At 37.7% G+C, this 15,993-nt stretch overlaps 4 protein-coding genes across 4 annotated transcripts; all 4 read left to right on the top strand.

Annotated features, from left to right (window-relative positions):
• The first annotated feature begins 270 nt into the window (after positions 1 to 270).
• On the top strand, positions 271 to 843 carry LOC108951456 (dirigent protein 1-like). The gene has a single exon (XM_065085314.1). The coding sequence runs from the start codon at positions 271 to 273 to the stop codon at positions 841 to 843; it is 573 nt and encodes a 190-aa protein (XP_064941386.1).
• A 2,279-nt stretch (positions 844 to 3,122) lies between these two features.
• LOC103969777 (pterocarpan synthase 1-like) lies at positions 3,123 to 3,689 on the top strand. The gene has a single exon (XM_009383427.2). The coding sequence runs from the start codon at positions 3,123 to 3,125 to the stop codon at positions 3,687 to 3,689; it is 567 nt and encodes a 188-aa protein (XP_009381702.2).
• A 2,384-nt stretch (positions 3,690 to 6,073) lies between these two features.
• Positions 6,074 to 6,640, top strand: LOC103969776 (pterocarpan synthase 1-like). Its single transcript, XM_009383425.2, has one exon. The coding sequence runs from the start codon at positions 6,074 to 6,076 to the stop codon at positions 6,638 to 6,640; it is 567 nt and encodes a 188-aa protein (XP_009381700.1).
• Positions 6,641 to 10,867: 4,227 nt separating this feature from the next.
• LOC135594804 (pterocarpan synthase 1-like) lies at positions 10,868 to 11,434 on the top strand. Its single transcript, XM_065085313.1, has one exon. The coding sequence runs from the start codon at positions 10,868 to 10,870 to the stop codon at positions 11,432 to 11,434; it is 567 nt and encodes a 188-aa protein (XP_064941385.1).
• The last annotated feature ends 4,559 nt before the right edge of the window (positions 11,435 to 15,993 follow it).

Here is a 15,993-nt window from a genome sequence, read left to right as displayed (position 1 = left end):
CTAACTTTATCGTCGGAGGGGTCGGACCGAGCTTCCGACCTGACCTGTGTGTAGGTAAGGAGACGAAGCTATTTCCTCGGGACGCAAGGAGAGGACGCCTTCCCCCCGGGACATCCCGACGAACCCAACGGTGGTCTGGTCCGCGCGGTCGGTCACTCCGACAATCCCGAGAGACCTCGAGCAAAGATCCCCGTCGTTCGGACTCGAACTGAGCCGCGTCGACCCCGAGGCCACTGCTCCCATGTTGTTTCCCACAACATCATCAAAGCCATGGCTTCATCCCCACACAGCTCCTCTCATCTCTACTTACTCCTCGTCCTCTTCCCCCTCCTTGCGGCTGCCACGGCCTTACCCGTCACCTCCGAGTTCGAACTCGGCATCCAGATGAGAATCCACTTCCGCGTCTACTTCCACGAGACCTTTCTCGGGCCCGACAACACCACCGTCACCGTGGTGAACATGAGCCTCCCCTACACCTTCGGGGACGTCGACATCTTCGACGCCGTGCTGAGGATCGGCCTCTCCAAGTGGTCGACTGAAGTCGGAAGGGCGCAGGGCGTGAGCTTCCACGTGTCGCAGCGGGACGAGTCGTCGCTGATACCGCTGGTGCTGGTCCTGGTGTTCACGGCGGGAAACTTCTGCGACAGCACGCTCACGGTGATCGGGAGGATCGACGCGTCCGGGAAGGCGGCCCGGGCCATCGTGGGAGGGACGGGGGTGTTCCAGTTCGCGTCGGGGAACGTGGTGAGCAAGCAGGTGACGTCCGATGTCGCCGGACTCGTCGTCGCCTTCGAGGTCTACGTCATGTACCATAACGACGACCGTCTCACTTCCATCGCGTGATCCGAGACACGATAACGAAAGCTACAGCATTTAAATAAGAGCTAACAATGTTTATCTAGCTTTACGACAGCAGAATAAATAATAAGGCTAAAATAAAAAGAATTATTCGATCTCGTTTATTAATATTACGAATAAAAACCTATTGCAACAAACTCCAAAAATATCAGAACTCGTTGAACTATAGACATATCTTATACAATTCTCCAACCAGTTCTTTAGATACATACAATTTTATATTAAAAAACTAAGTGTTTGAAATATTATTCCATCGTAATCATGACTGTTTTTTCTTTTAGCAAGTTCACTTTGGACCATGAGCAACATGAAGCTGAAGAAAAACATAACCTTTCATCTATAAATCGAAGATCATACTGAAGCAGTGAAGAACTTTGTTTGCATGTATAAAAGTCAACCCAATAATTCACATCACGGGAAGAACTTAGAGCATTTAACTCCCTTTTACTTCACCCAACACTAATTTAACTTTCACAAGGGTCAAATCGAAAAATCTTCCTCTCGACCCTGACATGTGTCCGGTGAAAAATAAACAGGTCACTCACCAAGAGAGAAACTATATTGAGATAGATGAGGCTCAAACTCAACCCAACCCGACGCTCGCTTCCATCATCCGAGCATCCACGTGGACAAGCGCATTTAGGATTGGATCGAACCACGCTGGCACCTCGACCACAAAGGTCACTAACAATCGTCTTTATGATTCTTTCACATCGTCACTCCCCCGCCTTCGTTGCCCTTTCTCATCGTGGAGAGAGCTTTGGTAGTTCTTACTACTCGTGTGATCTGCTGCTTTAAAGATTGGTGAATATGCCACGTGTCCATATATCATTTGATCCTTTTTTTACTATTTATTTTTATCCAAATAATAATCTTATTTTCACAAACTATTCAATCACGAGCTCTTTTGAATCATAAATTGTTAAGCGGGACCACATGATCTTTCCTTTCCTAAGGTGGATCCCAAAAGTTGTCTGTCAAAAAAAGAAAATTTGTATTTGACTCTTTATTAGGTATTAGGTATTGATTCTCTAAGTCTCTGATCAATGTGAAATCAAATATGATACTATCTCTACTCTAAATTCTTAATTAATTGTTTTAATAAGACTTGTTATCCATTTCTATCCTATTTATAGACGATTAACTAATTTCGCTGCACCTACATAAGCTTTAATACGGATGCTATGAACAGGTGAAGTATACGTATACTGATAAAGAAATGCATTGCGTGAAGGGACAACTAAGTAGGAGACATTACACGCGGAATGGGTCAACTATGCACTTTGAAAGGTAACACGTCATGCGCTGGCATTTGACGATCTGCTGAGAAAAATGTCCCTTACATAATAATGATGAACTTTGACAACCAACCACACCTTCGGTAGGTGAAGGATTCTGTAGGCGTGATTCACATGGAAACATTGACATGCGTTATGTTATCCCATGCCTTTTTGTTTTTTGGTCTAGTGATGATATATATAATGGTAAAAATAAACATGATTTTAGGATATGTTTTGACAGGAGAGAATATGTATTTATATTAAAATTCACATAAAATTCATTTGGTATGCTGATATGAGAACACATCATGTGAGCTTTTCTTTGATTACTGTAAAGCAAAAAGATGGTTAATGGCCCCACATGAGTCACGAATGACTTGATTGGCGAGTGAAGGTTTTGCATCTCACCGTCGGTCATTAATTACGTCACGACTTTAAGTGGAGTGGTGAGGTACCGATCACGCATGGGAACCGACACTTCATTTCCACATGTCAACAACTGAAGATGCGAACAAACGGGAGCGACAGCCATGACCCAACCGCGTACGTCTGTGTTGAAACACATTAAGAAAGATAGCGTTGCCAATGTGGTTCGTTAATTAACAAGCAAATTGACGAGCTACAGGTGGCCAGTTGGCACTTGCAGAAGACGCAACACTATCCTCATCGCCCATTGCTTGCAACTATCATCCCTCCATCTCTCAGTTACCCATCTCCATTGCTCGACATCATATATATATATATATATATGGAGAAGACTATATGGTGTGTACATCGTGTTACCATATGCTATCTTCTTCCCTACGCTAAGACCTTCGCCTGCAAGAGTAATATTCGTTTGGGTTTTTTATGTAGACATGATAATGAGATTTGGTTGGAAGTTGGCTTTTGTTGACGACGCATGGTACAGACATTACTCTATAAATACATGTTCCTGATCCAGCGTTGTACCCACCTCAATTCGATCCTTCGGTCATCCTAGCCATGGCTTCATCCCCACACAGCTCCTCTCATCTCTACTTCCTCCTTGTCTTCTTCCTCCTCCTGGCTGCTGCCACAGCCTTCCCGGTGACCTCCGAGTTCGAACTCGGCCGGCAGAGCAGAATCCACTTCCGCGTCTACTTCCACGAGACCTTTCTCGGCCCCGACAACACCACCGTCACCGTGGTGAACATGAGCCTCCCCAACACCTTCGGGGACGTCGACATCTTCGACGCCGTGCTGAGGACCGGCCCCTCCAAGCGTTCGACCGAAGTCGGGAGGGCGCAGGGCGTGAGCTTCCACGCGTCGCAGCGGGACGAGTCGTCGCTGATACCGCTGGTGCTGGTGTTCACGGCCGGGGACTTCTGCGACAGCACGCTCACGTTGATAGGGAGGATGGACACCTCCGGGAAGGCGGACCGGGCCATCGTGGGAGGGACTGGGGTGTTCCAGTTCGCGTGGGGGAACATGGTGAGCAAACTGGTGACGTCCGACAAAGCGGGACTCGTCGCCGCCTTCGACATCTATGTCGTCTATTATGACGACGTCCGTCTCACCGCCATCGCGTGATCCGCGAGACGATCATATATGTTTATCTTGCTTCATGTCAGGAGATGAATTATTATATGATAAGGCTGAAATAAAAATAAATGTCGATCTCGTTTATTAAAATTATGAATGAAAACCTATTATGCTGAAATATATATATATATATATATATATATATATATATATATATATATATATATATATATATATATATATATATATATATATATCATGCACCTGAAGGATGGCAAGAGGAGCCATAAGTGAACGTGAGCATGTGCCCTGTGTCATCTAATTAAATGTTTAATGATATGAATGCTCAATTAGTAATTAAGATAAGCCATTCAGCGTCATAAGTAAAACTAGCATAAAAAACACGATTGATAAAACTATACAGAAACTTAAATCAGCTCTTATACAAGGGGCAAAAATAAAGTTATGAATCATGAACTATAGAAACTCCTATTAGTAAGAAAAATATTAACTGAGTATTTTGAATATTATTCTCTCATCCGTTCATACTGATGGATGAGGACATCCGCGAGTAACGAAGAGCAGCGAGCAGCAATCATAAATGACGTGTGTTCCTTTTGATGGAGGATTTCTCTCAACTCTAGATTTACTCATATAGTTAGAGAAATCTTATCTGCTAGCATGCTACAGTAGATGAGGTAGATGCAGTAGAGGAGGTAGCTGCAACGATGCTATAGCAGAGGAGGAATCTGCAGTGATTCTACAAAAGAGAAAGCTACAGTAGAGGATAAAACTGCAGTGATGCTCCAATAATGCTATAGTAGATAAGGTAGCTGTAGCAGAAATGCAATAGAGGAGGAAGCTGGAGCAAAGGAGGTAGCTACAGCAATGCTCTAGCATAGGAGAAAGCTGCAGCAGAAGCTTCAGCATAGGAGGAAGCTGCAGTAGAGGAGGAAGCCGCAACGATGCTGCAACAGATGAGGAAGCTACAACGATGCTGCAACAGGAGGAAGCTGCAGTAGGAGGAAGCTACAGTGATTAGCTCTTAGCAGGAGTTGAGGATCGACAGTTGACAGCGAGGTAGCAGGTTCCGATTGATGTAGATCACAACCTGATGAAGATGATGATACAGCGGCAGACAACCCGAGCTTAGGGTCGGTGCAGGCGACGTCGAAGAAGAAGAAGGCCGCATGGAGGAGAAGAGGGAAGGAGCGGGTAGGATCGGAGAGGGATCCACTGCCGAGGGCGAGTAGCTAACCACACCAAAACAGGCCCTCGTTGTTGTGGTCGCACATGATTGCGATGCCGAGTGTGGTCACGGTAGCGACTGGGGTATCAGCGGACGGAGAGGGGAGTCCGACAGGGAAGCGAGTTTGATGGAAAAGAGTTCCCCCCTTCTCTGCTCTACAAAGGCAAGGGATGTGGTGAATGACAGGCTTCGATGGTCATGGAGTCTCACTTGTCTCACCTGCTCTGATACCATGTTAGAAAGAATAGAAGATAATAAGAATTATTGAATAAACTGTTTTACATTGAAGCTATTTTCCTCCTATTTATAGTGATTAAGATGAAGGATTTTCCTCAACAGAGTAGATTGATTTTCTGGAAACAAAACGTACAGCCTCACCATCAGCTACAGCATCGAGAGAAGCTAGTGTCAGGATTAACCAACCAAAAGCAGCCCCATGGATGATGGCTTTCCTCCTTGTTCACCTACCATGCAACGAATGATTCGGTGTGGTGGAAGATATTGTCCTAAGACGAGAAGACGAGGATGGAGACGATTACAGTCCACATCGTTCATGTCGATGGCTTCATCTTCTTTGACCTGCATCACCCATATCCCAGCGAAGCTACACGTTGCGTGTTGTCGGCGGAGAGCGAAGTGGTCCGGCCGGCGATTTTGGAACGAGACCGGCGATCAAGAGGAAGGCTGAACGTGGTGTTACTTGTCAAACCGACTTTCTGTACTCTGACTCCTTCAATCTTTAGTCATATATTACTTTTCGCTCATCTTTTTTTATCTCACATACATAAATATTTTCAATAATAATTACTTAAATTTATCATGCTAAGTCTCATTAATTGTATATGATTCATTTTAATCTTTGAACATGATGAAAATTCACTTATTGTTTGATGATTCAAAAATTTTGTTTGAGATATTCTTACATCTAAAAGACTCAACTTTGAATTGAGGATTTGAAATCCTTTCTAATGTTAATCTCTAAAATATTATTATGATGATGCTTACATACTTACCTTTTTAAGAGAGTCTAAAATATCGTCTAATATGATAGATATGATATATGCACGACGATGACATAGCCAATGCTCTATAAATACGCTCTCCCTCCTCCAGCCTTGTGCTCCTCTCACTTGTCAATCTTTGCCAAGTATAACACGTTCCTTGTCCATCCACCACCCTAGTCATGGCTTCGTCCCCACACAGCTCCTCTCCTATCCACCACCTCCTCGTCTTCTTCCTCCTCTTCGCTGCTGCCACGGCCTTCCCCGTCACCTCCGAGTTCGAACTCGGCATCCAGAAGAGAATCCACTTCCGCGTCTACTTCCACGAGACCTTTCTCGGCCCCGACAACACCACCGTCACCGTGGTGAACATGAGCCTCCCCTACACCTTCGGGGACATCGACATCTTCGACGCCGTGCTGAGGGTCGGCTCCGACGCTAGCTCGACGGTCGTCGGAAGGGCGCAGGGCGCGGGCTTCCACATGTCGCAGCAGGAGGAGGCGTCTCTGATACCGCTGGTACTGGTGTTCACGGCGGGGGAGTTCGCCGACAGCACACTCACGGCGATCGGTAGACTGGACGCGTCCGGGAAAGCGGAGCGGGCCATCGTGGGTGGAACGGGGGTGTTCCAGTACGCATGGGGAAAGCTGGCGAGCGAGCTGGTGACGTCCTCCGTCGAGGGCCTCGTCGCCGCCTTCGACGTCTACGTCATCTACTACACAGACGTCGGTCGCAGTGCCAGCCCATGATTGCGAGACCTCGCCGCCACCGACGCTTAATACACGACAAAAAGAACTCCGGCTATGGTGTCACTCCATGAAGACAGCGGTTGGAATAAGGACAAAAACAAAAGGCTGAAATAAATGCTATTCTACGTGTCACTTTGTACTTCCATCTTTATCTTAAAATAAAGAAAAGCTTCTTATTATTGAGAAAGAAAAGCTTTTACAAACGTCGATATTTTGCAGCACAGTACGGTGACATGTTTTATTTTTCATAGCTGTAGGTATATATTGTTAGAATATGTACATATATGACTATAGTAAATCTATTGTTCTCCTATTTAGGATTAGTAGCAGTATTATGCATCGGACCACACTGTAAAGTGGTTAATAAGATCAACTAAAATAATATTGTACAGCCCAATTCAATAATATATATATATATATATATATAAGATTATGAATGCTTTGATGAAAAGGATCTAATTACTTGGAAAGAATTAAGCGATGAGTGTTATGAGGTAAAAATCTCATCTCCTGTAGAGTGAGCTTATCTGTCAAAATTTTCACTATAATATACTATAATTCTAAAAAATACTTCGTACTACATAAAGAAATATATATTTTTGGAAACAGACAAATATAATTCTAAAAACTGAATCAAGTGGGTACAAAATGGTCGATGGGTCATAATGTTAGTGTTGTGTGTTTTTGTGAACATCAACGTATCAATGTCGCTTATAATTTAATGCGATTAAATTATCGGACAAGGAAGCAATATGAGAACACACAAACGATGTTTCACCTTTTTGTATCACGCAATTAATATGAAATTACAATATCATACTTTGTCATGGATCTCTAATCTTTAGACACCAAATGTAGTTGAATTTTAGCTACTACGGAGAAGGAATATAACTTGAGATATTATTTGTATATTTCACAATATGATCATCCAAGTTACATAGATACAAACTTATTTACTATATGTTAAAGTCACTCTATAAATAATTAAGTTTCATAAGGGATCTAACACATGCACATCGGAATTTATTTTTTGATATGGAATCTTTACATTTGTCGCAAACTATAATCAACATAATGCGAATAAGTTACATCAAATTCCAAATAAATCACGTGCCTTGACAAAATGACATGTACCTATTCCTCCCATAAACATGGCATTCATTCGTTCATTCAATTTTTCTAGTTAATTTATTAGTTAAAAAATCTTTCACATTTCATAATTGTTAATATATATTTTGATTCTTTAAAGGATGACTTGGATGTAATTGTAGCCTTTCACCGAGTCTATCATAGATGGATTAGATATCAAGAACATTGAATATGTAATACTCACTTCTAGTTTCATCCATATCTTACATGTATAATTAATATAAGATGCTACATTTTAAATTTTAATTACTGATATCAATATGACTACAATGAAAAGTTGACAATCCTAAAATTAAAACATGCTAACTTACTAAACAAAATAATAGGGTTTCCCCTATCCATAATGTTTTAAACACCTATACATGATTAAATCATTTAACCAAATAAAAACATAAATATAATATGTTCAAAATTTATATACATAAAATGTTGAAATGTTATCGTTCATATCTATGCTAGCATGGGCTTACATGTGCTTACTTCCCTATACAATCACTTGGGTGGGATACTAATATTCTTATATGTAAAATATGATGTATGTTGATTAATCACTCAGTAAATATAAGTCTTTATTATTTTATTTATGTGAGCAAATCATTTCATGTATATAATATTTCAAAATCCTTAATATAAAGTATTTAATGATAAACACATCATCCTATAAATTCTTTAGCATGTATAAATAATTCTACAACACAGTATATATACAATAAGATGATAAATTTTTTTGTCGAAATAATTCAAATACTTATATGCACATGTAGGAAGCCTAACAAATATATAATCTTCTACTCTCATATCACATATTATTGTAATATATATATATATATATATATATATATATATATATATATATATATATATATATATATATATATACTTTTATATTGATGGAAAGTGATATGTTTGTATGTTTACTAGCTGAACATTTAAGCAAACTGAGCTAAAGTTTCAATGGTGTCGTATATATATATATATGTACTTTTATATTGATGGAAAGTGATATGTTTGTATGTTTACTAGCTGAACATTTAAGCAAACTGAGCTAAAGTTTCAATGGTGTCGGTTGGCACCGAATGAGACCTAGCTAGAGGCCTATATAGTTTTGATTTAGACTCTAGTTTGACTTGATTGTAGAAAGTACATTGGTCTCCTCTCAAGTAAATAGGGGTATCAACAGAGTGGGGAATATGCAATTCTCCATTTTCTTTTAATTTATTTTTTTACTTTAAAAATAAAATTATTATTAAAATTAATTAATAATATCAAAAATTCATGCTTTACGAGTTCTCTTGTGCAAGAATCATAGTCAATTATTAGAAGAAATATATCAATGACTGTGCAAGAATCACATTCATGCACAGTGATCAGAAAGTGATGGTTCTTTCGGAATTAGGGTACACGACAAAGGTGAAAAAAAAGAAAACGTGTAGGTTAGAAGTAGGGTATTATATATATTGTATGTTAATGGTACATCAATGTGGTGATGGTTATAAGTTGATCGTCATGAACCACGTATCAAAGATGGCTCCTGAGGCAAGGACGATTATGACATGTATTAGTATGGAGCATTATGAATGTTTGAACTTTTACTTTCGTCATTGATCTATTGCTCTATATCATGAGATTGATCATCATACTACTACTTGGAAAAGAATAATAAATTATCATCATACTACTATTAGTCTTGAGATTCTTCACAATACAATGGTTGTGAATATAACGAGGTTTGATCTATATCTATGTCATATATACTCTATCATATCTACTCAAAATCATCCATTGTTTTTCTCTTCCCTTCCGCGTATAAACTTAATTAGTATCACATGCAACAAATGTGATCACCGACAGCTACGGCATGGAGAAAAGATTAGTGTCCGGAGGAAACCAACGCCCGATCGATGGCTTCCTCCTCGTTAACCCACCATGCAACGTATGAGACCGTGAGGTGGAAGATATTGTCCTAAGATGAGAAGATTACAGTCGACATCGATCATGTCAATGGCCTCATCTTTTGGACCTCCATCACCCATCTCCCCAGCGACACCTGCATTTGAGGCACCTACCGATCGAGAGCCGTCGCTGTACGTCTACGTTGCTTGCGGAAGGCGGAGAGCGAGGCACCTACCGATCGAGAGCCCGTATGCTGTAATCACCGGTCGTCCACCGGTGTTATTATGCATCGCTTTTTGCATTTTATGCCATCTTCTTCCCCCCGCATTGGAAGGATGGACTCCAAATACACCATTCGGTCGAACTTAGGTCCGGCGAACTTGACTCGATTTGGTTCGTTATTTTTTTCCGAATTCTTGTTGCTCTAGTTGGAAGATGGAATGACTTTTGACTTTGAGGTTCGACTAAGATGTCCAACTAGGGGAATCCAACCTCAATATCTAAATTAACGTAGCTCGAGTCGATTTCTTCCAAGTTCAATGAGGATACGATTGTCCAATTTTGTTTTGAATAGCACCCATAAGACTCTTGGATGAGTTCAATAAGCTTGCCCGATAAATCTTCAATTTAGAGCTTGTTCATGTCATAGTTGTATGACTATTGATGAGTTTGAATCAAATTGATCAGAGTTAATATATATATATCAAGTAAGATATTAATTCAATCCAAAGACTTAAACTATTATGTTATCTGATTCTTTCAATCCTTAGTCATATAAGCTCATTTTTCTAATCTTATACCCATAAATATTTTCAATAATAGTTCACGAATTGATTGGGTTTAACATGTCAAAGTCTAATTAATTGTAAATGATTCATTTCCGTGTATAAATATAATGATGATCCACTTATCAAAGGTTGATTATTCAAAAATTTATTTGAGGTATTCTTACATCTAAAAGACTTATTTATCGAAGATTAAGGATTCAAAATATTATTTAATTTTAATCTCTTAAATATTAATATGATGATGCGTACATCATACTTACCTGTGATAAATATGATATGTATGACGATGACAGAGCCATAAGCCAATGCCCTATAAAGACACTTTCCCTCTTATTGTTGTGCTCATCTCACTTTTCACTTCTCACTTCACGTTCTTTGTCCATCCACCACCCTAGTCATGGCGTCGTCCCCACACAGCTCCTCTCTTTTCCACCACCTCCTCGTCTTCTTCCTCCTCCTGGCTGCTGCCACGGCCTTCCCGGTCACCTCCGAGTTCGAACTCGGCATCCAGAAGAGAATCCACTTCCGCGTCTACTTCCACGAGACCTTTATCGGTCCCGACAACACCACCGTCACCGTGGTGAACATGAGCCTCCCCTACACCTTCGGGAACATCGAGATCTACGACACCGTGCTGAGGGTCGGCCCCGACGAAAGCTCCACCTTCCTCGGAAGGGTGCAGGGCGCGGGCTTCCACGTATCAATGCGGGAGGAGGTGATGCTGGTACCGCTGGTGCTGGTGTTCACGGCGGGGAAGTTCGTCAACAGCACTCTCACGGTGATCGGGAGACTGGACGCGTCCGGGAACTCGGAGCGGGCCATCGTGGGAGGGACGGGGGTGTTCCAGTACGCATGGGGGAAGCTGGTGACCGAGACGGTGACGGCCTCAGTCGCGAAGCTCGTCGTCGCCTACGACGTCTACGTCGTTTACTACGACGACCTCCATCTCAGTGCCATCGCATGATCACGAGATGTCACCGAAGCTTAATATATGACACGAAGAATCTCCGCCTACGGCGTTACTAATATATATATATATATATATATATATATATATATATATATATATATATATATATATATATATATATATATATATATATATATATATATATATATATATATATCCTCTCTCTCTCTCTCTCTCTGTGTTGTGTGTTTATGTGCCAATGTCGCATATAATTACTTGTCACTTTGTACTTTATCTTTTTCTTAAAATAAATAAAAACTGTGTTTATGTGTCAATGTCACATATAATTTAATGTAATTAAAGCATTTTACATGGAAGCAAATATAAGAACGCACAAACGATGTTTCACCTTTTTGTATGACGCAATTAATATGTAATTACGACATCATACTTTGCCATGGATCTCTAATCTTTCGACACTAAATGCAATTTTGAATTTTAGCTACTATGGAGAAGGAATAACTTCATATATTATTAGGATGAGTATAATTTATTTTATAAGAGATTTTTATCAAAATTTTTTATGAATTATTATTATAAATTATTATATATCAATAATTCAAGAAGTAGGATTATTAATTAAAACATCTCATGACCTTTTGCTCCAAGGAGTATCACTCCCTAATACATTCGACTATTAAATAACTTGATTTTTTATTAGTATCTTTAATTTTAAGTTTAATTAAGTGTAAGTTTAATTTACTATAAAATAATGGTCATATGTCTTGTCATATGTATAATGCAATTTAAAAATTATATTTCGAATGATAGGATTGTCATGAGCAAAGCATTAGTTAAATATGAATGTATATATTTTGTAAGTCTAAAAATATATGTATTATGATAAAAATATCATATACTTATACATAATGACATATGGTATGAGAGTGTATATATTTTCTATGATGACATATGGTATGTGAGTACACGAATATATTATGATATGTAATACACGTATATGCTATGATGTACAATGTGGGAGTGTATGTAAATATTATGACGTGTAGTGCGAGAGTGCACGTATATATTATAATAACATATGATATGGGAATGTAAATATATATTATGATGTAAGACATAGAAGTCAATGAATTTATTATACTTCCTATATTTGCATATAAGCATTTTGAATTATTTTGAAGTAGAACTTTAACTCTTTATTTTATATATGATATGTTGTGGGATTATGTTTACTAAAGAAGTTATATGATAAGGGAGTTTTCCATTAAATGTCTTACGCCAATAATTTTAAAATATTACATATATGATATGATATATGCTACCTAAATAAAACTATAAGGGCTTATACTTACTGAGTGTTCTCATTACTAATACCCCACCTAAGTGATTGGGTAGAGAAGTGAGCATATGCAAGCCTATACCGGCTTAGATATGTATGATGTTCTATATGTGTTTTATGTGTATAAATTTTGGACATGTTATATTTATGTTTTTCTCTTAGTTAGAGGTTATAATTATGTATAAATATCCAAAATACTATATACAGGAGAAATCCTATCATTTTGTTAAGTAAGTTAGCATGTTTTAATTTTAAGGTTGTCTACTTTCACTACTCTCCTATTGATAGCAGTAATAAAAATTTAAAATATGACATCATATTTTAGTTATACATGTAGGGTAGAAGTAAGGTGTTACATACATTGTATGTTAATGGTACATCAATGTTGTGATGGTTATAAGTTGATCGTCATGAACCATGTATCAGAGATGGCTCTTGAGGCAAGGACGATTATGACATATATTAGTATGGAGCATTATGAATGTTTAAACTTTTACTTTCATCACTGATCTGTTGCTCTATATCATAAGATTGATCATCATACTACTACTTGGAAAAGAATAATCAACTATCATCATACTACTATTAGTCTTAAGATTCTTCACAATACAATCGTTGTAAATATAACAAGGTTTGATCTATATCTATGTCATGTATACTCTATCACATCTATTCAAAATCATCCATTGTTTTTCCCTTCCCTTCCGTGTATAAACTTAATTAGTATTTCGTCGAGTTTCATGATCTAAATCTTGGATAACAAGTGTAAAATTGTATAAATTGTATAAACATGACCACATAGAATAAGCTTAATTATCTTATATATAAATAAAAATTTAAAAAGAAATATATATATATATCTTAATTAAAGTGTTATTCTTTTTAATCCTCTCAAATTAACATCTTATATTTGATCTAATATATAGTTATAGCTTTGTTGAGTTTAAGAAAGTAAAAATATAAGAATGAGATAAGAGATATGAGTGAGAAAGAGTTTGAAAAAGTTAAAAAGATGGAGTGAAATGGGTTGAAAGAGTGGGGAGAGGAAAGGATATAAAAATATTTTTTATAGTTTAAATAGTCAAATTGATCATTTAAAATAAGACAATTTTAGCTCTTGAATTCAATTGTTATCGATTGGTACAAGTCAGTAATAATTAAATTTCAATTGTTATCGATCGGTATAGATCTCGTGTCATCTGATATAGAATCATGTAATGTGTACCACTCGATATATGACTGTTCGCATGCCAATCCCTTGTCATTACAATGAATCTTACTTGAGTTAATAGGAGGTTCTCCACAATATGAAAGAAGCCCTTGTCAATGATTGTTGCCACATTGTTTCCAATTGGTGTGTTACAATTACTATCTAGTTTAATATTAAATCTAACATCATTTCCATAGAGATTTTGAAGTCAATCTCCTTCTAATCTCATTTCTTATATTAGATTGTCTTGGGTTGGATTTTTACATATTATTGAAGTGAGATTTTGATGTTATTGGAGATAACTTGATATTAGCTGCCATGGTCTATGAAGTCTTTATTGTTGACATTATAAACTCAAGTCAACGAGAGATTCTCCACTATTAAGAATATGAAAGAAGCTCTCATCAGTAAATGTCACCATGTGGCATCCTCCTCCTCACCCCCATTATGGCATAGGCATGAGTGGATTTTCTTTTCATGTATAAATTTAACTAGTACATCATCGAGCTTCATGATCTAAATCTAGATGACAAGAGTAAAAGATTGCTCTTCTGTACATGCATTACCATCAAATTATATAAATAGACATAGAATAGGCTTAATCATCTCATATATAAATAAAAAATCTAGAATGATAATATATACCTCTCGATCAAAATATTTTTCTTGTGATCCTTCTAAATTGGCGTCTCACATTTGTTCTAATCCATGAATTATAGTTTTGATGAGTTTAAGAGAATAAAAACATGACAATGAGAAAAAGATATAAGTGAGAAAGAGTTGAAAAGATTGAGTGAAATTGGTAGAAAAAGGAGAGAAGAAAGGGTTTAAAACCCCTTCTCTATAGTTCAAACAATCAAATTGATCATTTAAAACAAAGCGATTTTAACCCTTCATCAGTAACAAATGAAATCTAATTGTCAGCACAAATTTGTAATGATTGGATTTCAATCAATACCAATTGGTATAGATCCAGTATTGTCTAATATAGGGTCATGTAATATGTACCTCCCAATATAGGATGATTCATGTATCGACCCCTATTTATATATACTATTCATAACATGTGATACATCGAAGAATTTTGCTTGAGTTAATAAAAAGTTTTATGAGAATATAAAAGAAGTCCCGATCGACAATTATCACCATATCACTTCTAATTAGGGTATTACAATTACTATCCAGTATAATATTAAATCTAACGATCATTCTCATAGAGATTTTGAAGTTGATATCTTTCCCTATCACATTTCTTGTATTTAATTGTTGTGGGTTGGATTCTTACGATGGAAGATATTATTGAAGTGAGATTTTGATGTTATCGGAGATAACTTGATATTAGCGACCATGATCTATTGATTATTTCTAGTTGACACTTTCAACTCAAATCAACGGGGATTCTCCACCATTAAAAATATGAAAAATGCTCTCATCCATAAATGTTGCGACGTTGCTTCCTCCTTTCAGTGAAGAAGAACCACTGAGGTTGGTTGATTGCTTGCTCAGGATCCTCTCTTTCGAGCTTCATCGACTTCCCAACCTACTCCATAGTTAGAGGGATAAACTAATTGCTCAATCATCATCTCTTTTAAGGGTGGAACTCATATATTATCTCAAGCTTATTTTACCTTCAGCGAATCCTTATAAATTAGGTACAATTCAATGGATAATTAATCTGGAGTCGATATAAAGAGGAGATAATTTGTTTGAAAATAATGATGTTTCGCATCAATATGACATGCAAAATAAATATTTTCTAATTAAATAATTTAACCTTACATAATCGGTGGTAATAGGGCTTCCAATGAGTTCCCAACCTGACCACCCAAGATAGTGCTTGAACTTTGCATCTTATAAGATTTTTTTTTCAGTCCCAATGTATAAATCATGGTATTCTCTTTTATAAGAGAAATTAGACCCATCTATACTATATTGATCCCAATAATATAAATATATCAAATAACTTTTTGATCGGATAAAAAATACTCAACTCACTATCTCGTCGAAAAAAAATGTCCCAACATAATACAAACATCGAAATAT

This window comes from Musa acuminata, chromosome BXJ1-10 (assembly GCF_036884655.1).
Source record: "Musa acuminata AAA Group cultivar baxijiao chromosome BXJ1-10, Cavendish_Baxijiao_AAA, whole genome shotgun sequence".
NCBI classification, from domain to species: Eukaryota; Viridiplantae; Streptophyta; class Magnoliopsida; order Zingiberales; family Musaceae; genus Musa; species Musa acuminata.
Note: the sequence above shows the minus strand (reverse complement) of the source record. Positions and strands in the feature narration are given on the sequence as shown.